This window comes from Mytilus trossulus, chromosome 6 (assembly GCF_036588685.1).
Source record: "Mytilus trossulus isolate FHL-02 chromosome 6, PNRI_Mtr1.1.1.hap1, whole genome shotgun sequence".
Classification (NCBI taxonomy): Eukaryota; Metazoa; Mollusca; class Bivalvia; order Mytilida; family Mytilidae; genus Mytilus; species Mytilus trossulus.
In genome coordinates this window covers 48,528,190-48,547,613 of record NC_086378.1, presented here as the reverse complement: position 1 = coordinate 48,547,613, position 19,424 = coordinate 48,528,190, and the positions used below count along the sequence as shown (strand labels likewise).

The following is a 19,424-nucleotide window of genomic DNA, read 5'->3' as shown; positions in this document are numbered from 1 at the left end:
AAATCATCCACAAATTCAACCAAAATGGATCATTTAATGATAAGCAACATCCCGGGGTACAAAAAGCATGAAACGCTCAGCCAGACCGATTCATTTGGTCTTAAGCATATTCGATATTGACCTTGATGGGTGTACAAAGGTCACGAGAGTTCAATGGTGGTCACGGTAGATCCTTTGGAGCAATTTCAGTAAAGCAACATTTGCGCAGAAATTGTTAAAGAGCACAAAGAAATTTCCTAAGTGACATCTAAACGGCTGTAAGGCGTAAATATCGAATTCTATAGACCAAAAATCATTCATTGTGTACCAAAAACCGTCAGTGGCGGTAACATAGACATTTGGCACCCATCTTGGCCAAAAGTCATGTGTTTCGTACGTTTTTAGAACATGGTTTAGACGATGACAACACCACCAATATCATAAAGTCAGCTTAAGTTTGATATGAGGGACAGGTGGAACAACATTCCTCGAGATCACATTAAACGTCCGGGATGATTATTTCACGGCGTTGTCGAGATTGCGCTGCACCACGGGGTTGTAACACTGTTTGTTAGGACTGTGAGATGATGATTCGACATTGGATGTTTCGTTTACCTATAGCGTCTGAAAGATGACAATGAAACATTTTTGTTTAATATCGATCTATTGTTAGAATTATTAATTTTCAAGAACAATTTATTTTTAAAGATTATCATTTCTAATATAAATTTTATTTATGAAAAACCAAGTGTTGCGTTTTCATTGGCACTCAGTATAATTACACTTACATTTAAATCCTGGTCTTTAACAAAGTGAAAAAAAAAAACCGTCGATCTAAAACAATGTAACGATATTTATGTTTGTCTGTAGTTGAGCAAAGATTTTTTTTCTAAAGAATTTGCAGCAGCATTCATTATTGCATATGGTGTTATCCAGGTTAAAAATGCTGTAATTGAACGGATTATGATAGAATGAGCTAACATTAATTCTAAAAATAATAACACGCGACATACACAATATAGCAATTGTCTTTTCAGTAGCCTGATAGGGACAATTGCTGAAAAGGTCAGGAATCCTTCTTTTTAGGGCATATGCCATCAACCATGGAGCATGTTAACATGTTTATTCTAAGACATACTTCCTACCTTTTGTTTTGTTTTAAAGAGTATGAGAAAATACAGCGGACGTGTGTTCTGGAGCTATTTATTCTTCATGAAATCTCACATGTCATTCAATATAAATTTTATTTTTTCTGAATAGGACAAACAATTTCGTCTACTTTTTTGGTTTCAAAAGAAAAAATTACGATTTCTCGGGAGAAAAAAGAACAAGAAAAATTATCAACGAGCTTACCTTGGGCGGAAATATGTTTTAGACTATTCAACAGACTCAGTTGAAATGTTAGAATATGTGTACTCAAATAATTAAAATGTTGCTATCTATGTTTTCAACCGCAACAAAAAAAAACGACAAATTAGTTGCAATTTGTTTTTCTCTTATTCAATTATTATAATAGAGATCTTTGGAATCATTAAGTATGAACGTTTTTTTCCACAGTTTTGATAGTAAACCCCGATGAACATGCGCGGGACTGGTATGGTCGAACTTTAACCCCTGTTCCGACACTAGTATTACTTTAATGGAATTGTAATATAGAGTGCACAGACGAAGCAGGGGAAGATCCAGCAGTTTTCAAAAGGGCATTGAAACACAAGATAAAAGAGGAGGGTCCGACCATATGTCTCTATTCAAAAGCATTAATCGACAAGAAAGGGGTGTTTCAACCCCCTGAACAGCCCATTTTCTCTCACTGCGACGTTGTTCATTTAAACACAAAATTTATAAGCAAATCAATTTAATTGATTGTTAGGGATAAAAAAAAAAGCAAAAGTGTAGCAGGCGAGAAGAAATTAAACAAAATCACAATCTATTTAAGTCGGCAAGGCAACAGTTGCGTATACATCGTTGTAATCGTGTAAAACGAAAACGACACCAACATTACTATTTCAAATGCAACAGTTTGTAGAGTATCGGATTCCTCTGAATAATTTATTTTCTGGTTTTCGTATACTATTCATTGCATTAAAAAAAATGTTTCGCCGGGAAAGTCTATTGCTCCTACTGATAATTTATATATCATACATCTATTTACTCCTTCGGTCCTTAAAAATCCTTGTCTTAAAATAATCGGCATTCCTGATGGTAAATCCAGAAAAGCGCTTCGGACACATGAAATGTTAACATGTTGCTTACATTTTTTTTATATATATACATACAGGACACAATTTGCTATGTTGTATCTGTATTGTAGGCTTGTTTTTTTGTATTTTGAGATGACCCCTTGTTTTTTGTCACCTGTAATCGTAAGTCTAAAGTGTAATCCTAGGTATATTAGCCATGTCAAACTTAGATTTAACCTCAAACTAATTGCCACAGATTTTTTTTTAGTTCTAATCTATAGCAATATGCCCTTTATATACACAGAAAAAAGTCTTATAAAGTCTAACTTGATGAAAACTCAAAATCAGGATTTTTAAATTCCTATCGAAATTAACATTGGAAGGGGAGATAACTCTTGCAAAAATGAGGCTTTTTTGGTAAGTTTTTGGTTGTTTTTCTTGAAATTTATGTAAAGTATGATACTTTGATGGAGTTATAAGTTTGTAATTGACTAAATTATATAATGTTCTGCTAATGAAATGTACAAAACCGAAGTGTTATGGGTAGTTTAAATTTTTTTCTGTATTTTTCATTCAGGAAATTTTAAATTTGAAGCTATGTGGTTATTTTGAAAAAAATAATGTGAAAATTTGGTATTGTTTATATCTGGATATTATATCTTTTCAGAAACTTACTTATCTAAAGAAACTTTAAACCATAAAAGAGAATACATGCTTAATTATTTTGATTTAATTGGAGATTCTTTACCTTGACATGTTGAAAAATTCAATAAATGGTCAATTAATGAAATACGAAATCTAGATTATAGCTTGATAAAAAACATGAAGACACCTTTGGAGTTGTTTTTTATACTCTAAGGACTGCTAAAAAAATCAAGAATCAATACATTCTGATGAATAGAAGCGATTAAATGATAATTTTGAATCAATTTTTATTGATATTTCTGCCTTTTTTGCAAGAGTTATTACCCTTTTCAATGCAAATCTCCATAGGAATTTTAAATGGTGATTTTTTTTCTGTCTTCCTCAAGTTAGATTTTACGGGACTTTTTTTTGTGTATATTTGGGGTATGATTCTAAAAATTAAAACTTCAAAATCTTCTGTTGCAATTACTTTCGGGTTAGGGTCAAATTTATGCTAGATTGACTGGACTAATATACATAGTTTCCGCAAATGTTTATTGCGAAAAATTGAAAAGTACGAAAGATCGAAGATTTTTATAACATTAAGGTAAAAATGTATGCTTTTTCCTTTCATATATATATAGGCGATTTGGTGTCACGATATCTCAGTAGCATGGGTTCGAATCCCGGCGAGGAAAGAACAAAAATTGTGAAAGCAAATTTACAGATCTAACATTGTTGGGTTGATGTTGATATATATATATATATATATATATATACAAGTCTAAATTGAAAACTACGTTCAAACCTATGATTGCGTTGGATAAAAACCGCAATTTTTATACGTGTGCATGTAAAACAAATTTCGTTGTAGAAGGGTCTAAATACTGCACAAACAACATTTTCCAAAAGACCAAAACAGTGAAAAAGTATATTTAAACAAAACGCATTTGACTAACAGGTCGAACAACTGATGTTCTTTAACCCTGCTGACTGCCATTGGCGATTGCCAAATAAAATTGATCACGAGATGTTACAAAATGGATCTTAATATAAATTTGATACTAAACAGAAAACAATGAACTTGTGAACAAGATGTTATGCCACAAACACAAGGCGTCAATATTTTTTGTACACCAGATCTAGATTTCGACAATATATGTCTCTTCAGTGATGTTAGGGATCGAAACGGTATTTGGAAGGCCATATAATTTACCCTCAATTTAAGATTGACTCTTGAATTTTAAGAGTCAATATAGGATGAACGGATCATATAAACTGGACGGAAAATATGATACAAGCCCAAACGATAAAATATAAACAAGTCTAAATTGAAAACTACGTTCAAACCTATGATTGCGTTGGATAAAAAACGCAATTTTTATACGTGTGCATGTAAAACAAATTTCGTTGTAGAAGGGTCTAAATACTGCACAAACAACATTTTCCAAAAGACCAAAACAGTGAAAAAGTATATTTAAACAAAACGCATTTGACTAACAGGTTGAACAACTGATGTTCTTTAACCCTGCTGACTGCCATTGGCGATTGCCAAATAAAATTGATCACGAGATGTTACAAAATGGATCTTAATATAAATTTGATACTAAACAGAAAACAATGAACTTGTGAACAAGATGTTATGCCACAAACACAAGGCGTCAATATTTTTTTGTACACCAGATCTAGATTTCGACAATATATGTCTCTTCAGTGATGTTAGGGATCGAAACGGTATTTGGAAGGCCATATAATTTACCCTCAATTTAAGATTGACTCTTGAATTTTAAGAGTCAATATAGGATGAACGGATCATATAAACTGGACGGAAAATATGATACAAGCCCAAACGATAAAATATAAACAAGTCTAAATTGAAAACTACGTTCAAACCTATGATTGCGTTGGATAAAAACCGCAATTTTTATACGTGTGCATGTAAAACAAATTTCGTTGTAGAAGGGTCTAAATACTGCACAAACAACATTTTCCAAAAGACCAAAACAGTGAAAAAGTATATTTAAACAAAACGCATTTGACTAACAGGTCGAACAACTGATGTTCTTTAACCCTGCTGACTGACATTGGCGATTGCCAAATAAAATTGATCACGAGATGTTACAAAATGGATCTTAATATAAATTTGATACTAAACAGAAAACAATGAACTTGTGAACAAGATGTTATGCCACAAACACAAGGCGTCAATATTTTTTTGTACACCAGATCTAGATTTCGACAATATATGTCTCTTCAGTGATGTTAGGGATCGAAACGGTATTTGGAAGGCCATATAATTTACCCTCAATTTAAGATTGACTCTTGAATTTTAAGAGTCAATTTAGGATGAACGGATCATATAAACTGGACGGAAAATATGATACAAGCCCAAACGATAAAATATAAACAAGTCTAAATTGAAAACTACGTTCAAACCTATGATTGCGTTGGATAAAAAACGCAATTTTTATACGTGTGCATGTAAAACAAATTTCGTTGTAGAAGGGTCTAAATACTGCACAAACAACATTTTCCAAAAGACCAAAACAGTGAAAAAGTATATTTAAACAAAACGCATTTGACTAACAGGTCGAACAACTGATGTTCTTTAACCCTGCTGACTGCCATTGGCGATTGCCAAATAAAATTGATCACGAGATGTTACAAAATGGATCTTAATATAAATTTGATACTAAACAGAAAACAATGAACTTGTGAACAAGATGTTATGCCACAAACACAAGGCGTCAATATTTTTTGTACACCAGATCTAGATTTCGACAATATATGTCTCTTCAGTGATGTTAGGGATCGAAACGGTATTTGGAAGGCCATATAATTTACCCTCAATTTAAGATTGACTCTTGAATTTTAAGAGTCAATATAGGATGAACGGATCATATAAACTGGACGGAAAATATGATACAAGCCCAAACGATAAAATATAAACAAGTCTAAATTGAAAACTACGTTCAAACCTATGATTGCGTTGGATAAAAAACGCAATTTTTATACGTGTGCATGTAAAACAAATTTCGTTGTAGAAGGGTCTAAATACTGCACAAACAACATTTTCCAAAAGACCAAAACAGTGAAAAAGTATATTTAAACAAAACGCATTTGACTAACAGGTCGAACAACTGATGTTCTTTAACCCTGCTGACTGCCATTGGCGATTGCCAAATAAAATTGATCACGAGATGTTACAAAATGGATCTTAATATAAATTTGATACTAAACAGAAAACAATGAACTTGTGAACAAGATGTTATGCCACAAACACAAGGCGTCAATATTTTTTGTACACCAGATCTAGATTTCGACAATATATGTCTCTTCAGTGATGTTAGGGATCGAAACGGTATTTGGAAGGCCATATAATTTACCCTCAATTTAAGATTGACTCTTGAATTTTAAGAGTCAATATAGGATGAACGGATCATATAAACTGGACGGAAAATATGATACAAGCCCAAACGATAAAATATAAACAAGTCTAAATTGAAAACTACGTTCAAACCTATGATTGCGTTGGATAAAAACCGCAATTTTTATACGTGTGCATGTAAAACAAATTTCGTTGTAGAAGGGTCTAAATACTGCACAAACAACATTTTCCAAAAGACCAAAACAGTGAAAAAGTATATTTAAACAAAACGCATTTGACTAACAGGTCGAACAACTGATGTTCTTTAACCCTGCTGACTGCCATTGGAGATTGCCAAATAAAATTGATCAAGAGATGTTACAAAATGGATCTTAATATAAATTTGATACTAAACAGAAAACAATGAACTTGTGAACAAGATGTTATGCCACAAACACAAGGCGTCAATATTTTTTTGTACACCAGATCTAGATTTCGACAATATATGTCTCTTCAGTGATGTTAGGGATCGAAACGGTATTTGGAAGGCCATATAATTTACCCTCAATTTAAGATTGACTCTTGAATTTTAAGAGTCAATATAGGATGAACGGATCATATAAACTGGACGGAAAATATGATACAAGCCCAAACGATAAAATATAAACAAGTCTAAATTGAAAACTACGTTCAAACCTATGATTGCGTTGGATAAAAAACGCAATTTTTATACGTGTGCATGTAAAACAAATTTCGTTGTAGAAGGGTCTAAATACTGCACAAACAACATTTTCCAAAAGACCAAAACAGTGAAAAAGTATATTTAAACAAAACGCATTTGACTAACAGGTCGAACAACTGATGTTCTTTAACCCTGCTGACTGACATTGGCGATTGCCAAATAAAATTGATCACGAGATGTTACAAAATGGATCTTAATATAAATTTGATACTAAACAGAAAACAATGAACTTGTGAACAAGATGTTATGCCACAAACACAAGGCGTCAATATTTTTTTGTACACCAGATCTAGATTTCGACAATATATGTCTCTTCAGTGATGTTAGAGATCGAAACGGTATTTGGAAGGCCATATAATTTACCCTCAATTTAAGATTGACTCTTGAATTTTAAGAGTCAATATAGGATGAACGGATCATATAAACTGGACGGAAAATATGATACAAGCCCAAACGATAAAATATAAACAAGTCTAAATTGAAAACTACGTTCAAACCTATGATTGCGTTGGATAAAAACCGCAATTTTTATACGTGTGCATGTAAAACAAATTTCGTTGTAGAAGGGTCTAAATACTGCACAAACAACATTTTCCAAAAGACCAAAACAGTGAAAAAGTATATTTAAACAAAACGCATTTGACTAACAGGTCGAACAACTGATGTTCTTTAACCCTGCTGACTGCCATTGGCGATTGCCAAATATATATATATGCTGATTGATTGTAGGTAAATTTGTAATACCGCTTAACAAATATAGAGATAAAATGCACAGTGAATTGAAATATTAATTGTGTTTAATGACAACCAATTGTTAATCAACAAGTCTTACCTGTAGTTTGTAAAAATGGCAAAGATCGTACGTTTGCTCATTCGTCCTCTTAGCCTATGTTTTTGTGTCTGCATGTTTTATGTATCCGTCATTAGAAGTGTATGACTCTATCTGAGAATCTTACTTAAAATCTCTTCCATTGCTCATCCTTTTGTGGTTGCAGTCCCGACTTTGTTTAAGTGTCTCTCTTCGAAAATAATGTTCTTCACAAGGGTATATCGTATCATTTTTTTTAGTGTTTCCTGCATTATCTTTAGTTTCTAGTGGATTGATAATGCTAATTGTACGAGCTCATATTTTGAAAACATATCTGATCATGATGGTTTATGTGTCTTTAACTTGATTTTTTAAAGCTGAAGACAGGAGATGTAGCTGCTAGGAAACGTATTAGGGACGTTAATAACTGTAGACCGTTTAAATATTATAACAAGATAGCCAATGCATTGATAGATGGTTACTATATTCCTGGTGACAATAGAGTACGTGGAATGGTAAGGATTTAGTTAAAATTAACAGAACTTTAAATGTTTCTATTTCTTTTTATCATTTTTAAGCTTACACATGATATCATGTAGAATATATTTATGAACATCACTGTTTTGATAAAGATTTCTTAGATTTTGACAGAAGGATCGAACCAAGGGAAAGGGTGCATTTTAAAAAAATTCTGCAGACGACCTTGCATTAGCATTACTTGTAAAATCCCCCTTTCTTTCTGGTAGTAGTATTTTTTTTAGCTTTTACAAAGTTGATGTGTGTTTTTTTCATGCAATGTAAAAGTCTTTGTTAGACAAGCATTTAGACCAAAATCCATCTCTGTCCTGTTTCAGCATTGAATAAGATTACAGAAATAGTCCAGTCAATCTAGCATAAATTTGACCTTAACCCAAAAGTAATTGCAACAGAAGATTTTTAAGTTTTCATCTCTAGCATTATACTCCAAATATACACATTAAAAAGTCCCATAAGATCTAACTTGAGGAAGATGAAAATAATCACCATTTAAAATTTCTATGGAGATTTGCATTGAAAAGGGAGATAACTCTTGCAAAAAAAAGAAGAAATATCAATGACTTACCGCTTCTCTACATCAGAATGTATTGATTCTTGATTTTTTAGCGGTCTTTAGAGTAAACAAACAAGTCTAAAGGTGTTTTCATATCTTTTATTAAGCTATAACCTAGATTTTTTGGTGGACCATTTATTGAATTTTTTAACATGTCAGGTAAAGAATCTAAAATTTAGTAAAAATAATTAAGCATGTATTCTTCTTTTTGTGGTTTACAGTTTCTTAAGATAAGTAAGGTCCTGAAAATATAATATACAGATATAAACAATACCAAATTTTCACATTTTTTTTTAAAAATGGCCACAAGGCTGCAATTTCTTAATAATGAAAAATGTATGAAAAAATAACTACCCATAACACTTCGGTTTTGTACATTTCATGAGCAGACTATTATATAATTTAGTCAAATACCCCAACTTGTAACCCCATCAAAGTGTCATACTTTACATAAATTTAAAGAAAAACAACCAAAAAACTGACAAAAAGACTATTTTTTGTAAGAGTTACCTCCCCTTCCAATGTTAATTTCCATAGCAAATTAAAAATGCTGATTTTGAGTTTTTCTCGAGTTAGATTTTATGGGACTTTTTTCTTGAATATATAGGGCATATTGCTATAGATTTGAACTAAAACATTTTCTGTTGCAATTAGTTTTAGGTTAAATCTTAGTTTGACTAGACTAAAATGTCATAGTTTATATATATACCAGTTTTCAAAGAAAAAAGGGGATCCTTCAAAAAATCTTATGCATGATTCGTCTAGCATACGTTACTTTCGGTACATTGTCAGACAACTCTTATATAACAATACACATTTGTAAGCTTAAGAATATGTAACGCTTAAATGTTTATTTTGAGAGGAGAAGGGGTGTGATATTGTTTCGTCTGCTAGAAAATTCACATATTTGGAGTGATTAATCAATTGGGCAACAATAGTTTACACATACTCAAATTCGAAACATCGAATAAACGCAACAAACCAAAAAAGAGGCTGCTTGAAATAACAGGATAAGATTCTTCTGTAATGCATGCGTTCATTACAATTCGACGACGGATAAAATTAATTATGAATATTTGATTTATTTTGGAGTTTAACATTTACGATGTATTCTTATAGTCTATTTGAATCACTGAAATAAACAATAATTCTGTGAACTGATAAACTTGTCAATGTTTAATTGATCGTATCTTAATTTTAGATCAGGTTAATGAATGCGCCAGACGTGTGTCTTGATAATGGTGGTAAGGGTGGTCTATATCGTTGTCATTCTAACGGAGGAAATCAGGTTCAACTTAATTATACTACGAAATTACGTATTGTCATTCATACTGAAAATGATATGTTTGCTTATCTAAAAGTAAAACGTCTTTACAATCACACTTAAGATTGTTTTCTTATAGTATATTAGTTTTGTAATTAAATGCAAAACTTAAACAACCCAATAAGAACAAGCATTTTCACAAGCGATTAACTCTTATTACTAACCTTGAACAACGCTAAAACAAAACATAAGAGCATTTAGTTTAGAACAATTGATTTAGCCAGACAGTGTTTGACTCATCATACATCATATCAAAAAATAAAAAAAACACACAAAAAGTACCGACGCAAGAGCTGCTGTTACAGTTTGTTCGAAATATTATTTATTCAACTGTCTAGTATTATACATGCACATCAGCAAATATGTGGTCCCAGCTGTCGTTCACAGTCTTAGGAAACATGTAGTTGTTCAATACAAAACATAAGTAATGACAGGTTATCGAAAGCTTTTACAAACATATAAGGAGTCCATTGAAATTTGAAAAGGAGAGTTTACCCCTCTGCTAAACAATAATGGCCGCGCCCCGTTAGTGTCCTTTTTTATTCTGAAAAAAAAATAATTAAAAAATTCACTTTGTTAGTTTAATAAATATTTGCTCACAATTGTAGTATTGGGAATTAACAAAGGATTACGAGCTACGTCACAACTATGTGTGTGTTGTGAAGGGAGCAAAGTTCAAAGATTGCAACCCTAGGAAACGTGTCCAATGGGATTATTTAAAAGTAAGAATATTTCACAAATGTAGTTGTACTATTTATCAACCGGCTTGGGTGGTCTTTCAACAGTTCGAGTAACATGTTGTCGGTGATTATGAAATATATGTAATGATCAGTACATTGTTTTTGTATTTTGTTTATCAATTTTGTCCATGCGGATTTTGAAATTTTTTAATGAACTGAAAGCAAAAACACAAACAGACATGAAAGGATACATAGCTTATTATATTATATTTTATGTTTGACCTTTATATACATTTTTTACAATATTATCACCATAAATAGGTTCCTATTGTCGGATATCGGCGATGAATAAGAAATTTAAAGGTTGTTTGATGTACTAGATAATATTTACACAACAATGAATTAAAACTTCATTTTTTTTATCTAGAGAATAAAAGTTTGCCTCTTAAAAATATTCAGTTAGTTTTAAAGATTTTGTTGGTGTACAGTACAAGACATTTTGCTCGTATTGACTTCATTTCAATTAAATTGACATCTACCGAAAACTTTACAAATAGATTAAGATAATCTTAGTTGCCCTCAAGCGAATTGTCTGGATAGTACTGACTTTACCAGAAGTATTGAAGTTTAATAAAGCCTGGATATAATGCAATGTTTTCTTGTTCAGTCGCTTAAGATTCTATTAGATTGATAATTTCTGTATACAGTTGAATTTCATGATCAGTGAAGTTGTAAAACACAATCTAACACATAAACCACAAATATCAGCTTTCATCAAGGTTAAACCATTTTTTTTTCACCAGAAGTGCATTTTGACAATAAACATCTCTTTAGTGATGCTCGAGGCCAAAATATTTGATGATCCAAAGCTTATTAAAAAGATAAAGAACTGTAAACCAAAAAAGGTCCAAAAAGTATAGCCAAAATAGGTCAAGTAATCAGAGCTTTGCATGAGAGAGATACATTCCTTCATTTAAAATAATGTCTAACATCTTTTTAAAGAAACATTGAATTACAAAACAAATATCCGTATGTTATTGCCAGTGTCGTAGTACTGGCAACTGGGCTTCAGCCTGTGACACCATCAGGACTAACAGTCCACCAGAAAAGACATCGCCCAGTCGTAGTAATAACATATTTTTTTTGTACCAGATGAGCATTTCGACAATATTTTTTTAATTTTACTTTATAGGATAACAGAATTCAACTGAAAGGATCTGACACGTGTTTATCGGCTACTAATAATTACACGAAGATTGCACTAAGATTGTGTTCTACATCGGTGAAACAATTATGGATATGGAAACGTTGAAAAAGAAAAACAAACATATTGTTAAGATGAGAACGGAACGATAAGAGTATTGCTCAACAGTATATTTGATAAAAGTTTATCGTTGGTGTATGAACCTGAATATAAGGTTGACATTCTTTTGAATATTTATGACTGTGAAGAAATACAACAGACGAGAGATCAAAAACTGGATAAGAATTGTAGCGATGACTGCAACTATTTAACAATTTACGGGTGCGTGCTTGGTTGAATAAGATAGATTTATCCTGCATTATTTGATTTAAACTTTAGATTTTAGACTTCATGTTTTGAAATATATGCATATGGTAAATAGTTTGCTCTGTGCATGTCACAAAACATGTATGCGCTCTTTTGGTTTTCACATTAATATACATATTTCATTTGAAAGTAACATAAAAGATACAAACATATACCAGGTCTTTGTTTCTTGACAAATTTTGTTTCGAACGTATAATACATCAATAAAAGAAAACTTGACAACATTTAAAACATTGTAGCTTCTTCCTGTTTAACTAAGACACAATTAAAAGAAATATATATATATATATATCCATGTGTATGCATAGAGTTATGCAAATATGTAAATAAAGGCAACAGTATTATACAATACAATGTTACTTATATGATTTATATATATGTAACACTCCCAGAAGTGTCCTCCCCCCCAAAACGTGTCCATTCACGCTAAACGTGTCCGTAATATTCAAATTTGCCCAAACGCGTCCGATTCCAAAACCCCAAACGTGTCCGAATATTGTTACTCACCAAAACGTGTCCATTATTACATGTCAACACGTCTCGCGTCTTTTAGCGCTAATACATGTATGTCCCAAATCAATAACGTTTACGGCAATTCTCTGACGGGGGACACAGATGATGGGGGCACAGATGATGAAGTGGTCATTTATAATTATCATTAGCTTGTTCAATGCCGGTTGTTAATAATTAGCATAAAAAAATACTGCAAATTTAATCTGTAACATATAAAAAGACTTTTCAATAAAATTACTTATTTTGCAGTTGCAAGTATTTCATGATTATTTAGAGCCAATATACAACAAAATCTACTGCAGCTGAATAAATCGTTTACTCAGTAAATTGTTTGTTACTAAACAACTCCGATGATGCCTTTTATATAAATCCGACGGCGGCCTTTTAGCAGAATTTACTTCCCTGTTTTAACAGTTCTGATAATAACACCCTCTTCAAATCATACAGTGTTTATCAGTTTTTTTTAATACATTTTAATAGGTTTCGAGTATCACCGAAGACACACAAAAAAGAGACATAATCCAAAGAATGTCCAATGTCAAATATGTCATGCATTACGTGAACGACATCATGTTTACAATAACTGAATACTGTACATATATTTTATTTTCATACCGGGAATTTAAGATAAGGCCTATGTTGTGACGGAACTTAGTGTCCCTCGTCCCAACAACATCTCTCCAACCTATACATTTGACCAATACCAATAATCAATGGCACTTAATGCCCTTCAACCAAACAACCCTTCAGACTGTCATTGACAAATACCACTAATGCTGCAGCATACCTCTTTGATGTTCTTGGGGAAAAGCTCGGTAGGGCTATGTTCGAATCTGCCTAACGACCCTTTTTAAAAGAATAAACAACGAGATCTCAGTTTTGCTGGAATGAAAATGATGTTTTTAATTATGCTTTCTTTTCTTTTCCTTTTGAACAAAATAATTCACAATACATTAATTATACACAATAACAACAAATAATATGATTTCTTGACAAATTACAAGTATTCCTGTTTCGTAAATTGATGAAATTAACTGGTGAATTTCAAGTCAATTAACTATGTCCTTTATATGCATATATGCATTACGTATGAAACATCTGCTTTTTAACTTATTTCAAAATATCTAATTTAATTAATTATTAGATAAAGAATCAAATTGATATATTATATTTCATGAATTATATAAATAAATATTTTTTCTTTTATTATTACTTATATATTATGTCATTTTAATCTTAATTGCGTATATTTAAATAAACAAAACTAGCTTACCTTTTTAAAAGAATAAACAACGAGAACTCAGTTTTGCTGGTAGGAAAATGATGTTAGCGCAAACCCAGTTATTTTCTTTTATAGGTCCCCGTTAATACCTGACATCACCCTCCCCCCCATCAAAACCGATCCTCGCTGCAAATAAGGTAATTTGATGCCACAATACTTGTTATTTTTGAAAAGCATTTTGACTTTTATTTCTTGAAGTATATAAAATAATATCCTTTCGAAGAATTTCAATTAGAAATATATAAATTTTGTTTTAATAAGCTCTATTTTATTTTAATTTCTTATTATTTCTAAAAGTGTCCTAAATTCTTTCATAACATTACCCCCTTGTTAAACAAAATTGGTTTTTACTGGCTCTGATTTTTTTTTAAATATTAAAATCCAAACTAGGGTAAATTCCGAATTATCATAAAATATGTAGGTGTTATGAAGGGATTTAGGGCACACCTCAGTGATTACCAATTGACCATAGATGTTACTTTTTAAACTGAGTTGTATTTATACACCGTACGTGTGTGTTTTGACTTAATAAAATAAACATCACTTAGTAAATCTTTTGATATATACTCATTAGGTGATTGACATTGAATGTATTTGTTTATTTGTACTTGAATGTAATACACTTTTTTATTGTGTCACTTAATTCTTTTAAATAAATTTCTTTGATTTATTTTTTTCGGAAATTATTTGAAATTATTTTATACATATTAGCTGTATTTGGATTTAAGTTTGTTGTTGAAATTACTTTTAATTTTCATTCAGAATTTGATTATGTAATAAGCGTTTAAACTCGTTTACAGTTAGTTAATTTAAATTAGAATTTAAAAAAGTTTGACACATCGGTAGAAGAATAAACAATTGCTACTGTTTGTAATTGATATATTATATTGACTTTGTTAATACATATATTTTGTTGATACTTGGATATTCAAATAAATTTTATTTTATTCTGTACAAAATAAATAGATTCATAACTGCCTAATCCCCACTCCTTAACGTTAGGATTGTTGCAAAGACTAGAGACACGACAAATACTCTTTTACTCGTAAAGTCCCACAGAATTTTGCTGTCGCAGATATTAACCTTTCAAATTTGAGGATAAGAGGAGTATAAGTATAGACAGAAACCGACTGGAGCACCTTGTACATTTGACGCAGTTGGTATCAAGCTCATTTAAGCACTAGAAGTATACATATATATAGTTAAGTAAGTATAGGTGTTGTTTGATTGATAGGTTGTGGTTATTAAGGGTACTTGATAGGTGTATACATTGTGTCGTATAGGTAGATCTGTTGTGTCGGTTCTTGATGTTGACCGACTGATTCTTTAATACATTTTAAGTTTCAGGATTTTCAGCGTTTTCATTGATGATACATTGATATTATTTACAGCAGAAGCAATACCGGTTTCTACTTTAAGCCCCAGTCCCACTAGATCACGATCGTACTACGCTCACCGCGATCTACAATCAATTCCGATCGTGGTAAGGTCGCGGCATAAGCGTCATGAAAATGTACATTTTCGTTGCTTTCACGATGCTACCACGTCCTCATAACGCTTCTACAACGATCCCGCTACGATTATACCACGTTCTCTACGGGCTTATATTCTGCGACTGCACTACGCTTATCAAGATCTTTCTACGCTGTTCACGTTCTCAGTACGACCATACCACGATTTATCCGATTTTAACACGATCTTACCACGCTTCTACTGCGATTATAGTCCGTTCCTACCACGATTATACTACATGTACGTTTATATCGCGATCTTACTACGTTCTCAGCAATTACGTCAACATCGTGTTCCTTATCAATACAGTTCCATTCCTTCTATTTCTGACTAATACGTAGATTTTTCGGAAACACTACTGTCATGCCACCAAAATATACTATAACACGTGGGCGTGGTGGTAGGAGTTGACGTAGAGGCAGAAGGAACATAGTAACGAATCATAATCAAGCAGATATGTCGGACCGAGCAATCCAACTTAAATTACAACTTATAACTGGTCCATAAAACTCAAATGACGATATGTTAGTTAACCATAGCAGAGATGACACATATGTGTCAATAGGTAGTATAGGAGATGCAAAGCTGGTACACCAAATGACCTATGGAGATATGAGGTATAGTGTCTCATCAAGACAGGACATACACATGAAACCATCACGATGGCTATTAGACTTTCTCTTCGTGGAGATGCTAGCAAGGTTCCCATGAGACTTGGTCTGGAAGCAGCCATTGACGACATCATTGATAAGATGGACAGTATATACGAGGCTGTTGATTAGCATGAAGCTTCCTTGGCCAAATCTACACGGCTAGACAGCAAGATGATGAAGACGTTGCAACATGGGCTTGTCGATAAGAAGAGATACTAAGCAAAGCCAAGAACAGAATAATTAAACAGCGAAAAACATCAACGACATGCTTAAGTCAAAGTTCATTGATGGATTAAGACCGGAGATGAAGAATATTGTCCGCTACCAGAAAGATACCATCACCGATTTCCACTCCTTACTGAAAGCTACAAGAGAAATAGAGAATTTGCATAACCTCAAACTATCTTTGGAAAAGAAACCACCTACACATGCTACTACTAAATCAACGACAACAACAGTAGAAAACAGACAAATTCAGCATCGATGAAACAAGGCTTTGAAGGAAGATATAAATTGTGACCAACCATCTACTTACATGCAATGGTCAAGAAGAGATACATCATGGACACAATATCACCCAGATGAAACAACTATAAACAGACCAGAAGAGCAACATAGAAGACACAAACAGAATGATTTCACATGTTGGCGATGCAGACAGCCAGGACACTACGCTATAGACTGCAATGTACGACTTGATCATTCAAGAAAGACACAACGGGCTCTGAACCTCCAACAATCGTTCATCATAAAACAATCAACACAACAAACTGAACAGAAATTACCAATATAAGGATAACTTCGTTCATCAAATGAAGTTCATATTACTGTCAACGGAATTAACACAACAGCACTTCTCGACACAGGTTCAACTGTATTAACAATTAGCGAGAGTTTTTAGAATCAGCATCTATATTCAACTCCACTACAGTCACTCAGTTTTCTTTTGAAAATAGAAAGGACACCGTTTATCTTACAAGGGATACATTGAAGCTAATTTACAACTTCAAGGAGCAAATGACAACAAGATACAACCTGGTTTATTTCTCATCATGCCAGATAGTAAATATCATCAAATGGTACTATTGGAACAAACATCTTATCTGAAATTATGAAGGACATCAAAAAAGAACATGGTACACGTTTTCTACAAGATGCTAGTCTGATAACACCATGCTACTTAGCCTTCAGATGTATGACCTTAAGATCAGAGAGAAAGAAATCAGCAGTAACAAAGCCGATTATCATACATATGGACAAGATGTTACCGTATCCCTCCACCGTTTCCATACTGTATGCAACTTAAAACTCGATAATACCTTACGACCTAGATATTGTAAAAGCTATAATCTCATACGACCAAAATCAACTAGATGATATTCCAGTTCACATTTCGAACATTTCTACAAGAACCGTTACCGTTGCCCCTAGAGCTCTTTTATGTGAACTTCAACCAGTAACCATATCAGAACAAGTAAAGCCAGATGACAACAATCAGATGCAGATCTTCAAGGATATACACTAACCTGACGATATGAAATCCGATGAACTTCAACGAGGAAAGAACTTGATAAACCGATACAACGACATATTCTCAAAGAGTGATACAGACATTGGTTATACGTCGTTAGTGAAACATCGGATAGATTTAACAGATAACACTTCATTTAAGCAACGACACCCACGAATTCCACCGTCAATGCTACAAGAAGTCAGAGATCATCTTCAACAATTATTATCAGCAGGCATCATTAGGAGTTCACATTCACCATTGTCGTAAAACGTCGTCTTAGTAAAGAAAAAAGATGGGAAACTCGCATGTGCGTTGGTTATCGAGAACTGAACAGTCTGTCCATCAAAGATGCCTACGCACTTCCAAAAATTGAAAAAACCTTGACTTGCTGGGTGGAAAAAAGATATTTACAGTGCTTCATATGAAGTCAGGTTACCATCAAGCGGAGTTAGAGGGAGTTTACAAGAAACGAACAGCTTTCACTGTAGGACCACTTTGATTTTTCGAATTTAACCGATTGCCATTTCGGTTAGCAAATTCACCAGCAACATATCAGCGATTGATGGAAGAATGCCTTTGTAATTTTCATGCAAGAGTTTGCTTCATCTACTTAGACGATCTAATCATCTTTTCAAAAACCTTCGACGAACATCTAGATCACCTCGAGAGAGTTTTCCAGCGTCTCCGAGAAGTTGGCTTAAAGTTATCTCCAAAGAAGTGTTCTTTCTTTCAACGAGAGGTGAAGTACATTGGTCACATCGTATCAGAAAAAGGAGTCGAGCCACACCCAGATAAGATCAGCAAAGTCACTAATTGACTAAGACCAACAACACCTGAAGAAGAACGACAATTCCTAGGATTCTTTGGCTACTACATAAAGTTCATCAAAGATTTCTCAAAGATTGCTCGTCCTTTGACGGAATTGATGCCTACAACAGGGAAAAATATAAGGGTAAAGAAACCGAAGAGAGACAATAAGCAACAACCATGGCAATGAAATAAAAAACAAGAGAAAGCCTTTCAACAGTTGAAAAGTCACCTTGTGTCACCTCCGATATTAACCTTTCCCGACTTCAAACGTCCATTTCAGCTGCATTTCGACGCTTGTATTAATGGAATTTGAGCTGTTCTTTATCAGACACAGGAAGGATTTAAACATTGTGTATCGACCAGTTAAAACAACGCAAATGCTGATGGATTGTCACGTCTTCCTGGTATTCACACTAAACCAGATAATATCTCAGAGGAATCTGCCAAGGCCATTTGCAGCTTAATACAACCTGTTGCATACGTAGAGTCTTTATCACACAAACCAGATGCCTTAGAAAACATACCTGATATGCTCAAGGAACATCAAATCAACATCAGAGATGAGCAGATGAACGACTCTACAATAAGAAAGGTCGTTGCCATTCAACAACATGCTGTATAATGATTTTGACTAGTTGAATATCAAGCGTGGTATATTATACAGAACAACTACTGACAACGACACTATGAAAGATCAACTTGTACTACCAACCTTTCAGATCTCACCAGTACTAAGATCACTGCACAACAATATGGGACACCAAGGAAGAGCCAGGA

At 33.1% G+C, this 19,424-nt stretch overlaps 1 protein-coding gene across 1 annotated transcript in view; it reads left to right on the top strand.

Annotated features, from left to right (window-relative positions):
• Nucleotides 1–16,453, top strand: part of LOC134722763 (polypeptide N-acetylgalactosaminyltransferase 5-like) — a 32,519-nt gene extending 16,066 nt beyond the window's left edge. The window contains exons 7-10 of the mRNA XM_063586389.1: nt 8,078–8,215; nt 9,992–10,150; nt 10,723–10,836; nt 16,295–16,453. Of these exons, the coding sequence (XP_063442459.1) occupies nt 8,078–8,215; nt 9,992–10,150; nt 10,723–10,836; nt 16,295–16,453 (570 nt within the window). The remainder of the gene's footprint in view (nt 1–8,077; nt 8,216–9,991; nt 10,151–10,722; nt 10,837–16,294) is intronic.
• The last annotated feature ends 2,971 nt before the right edge of the window (nt 16,454–19,424 follow it).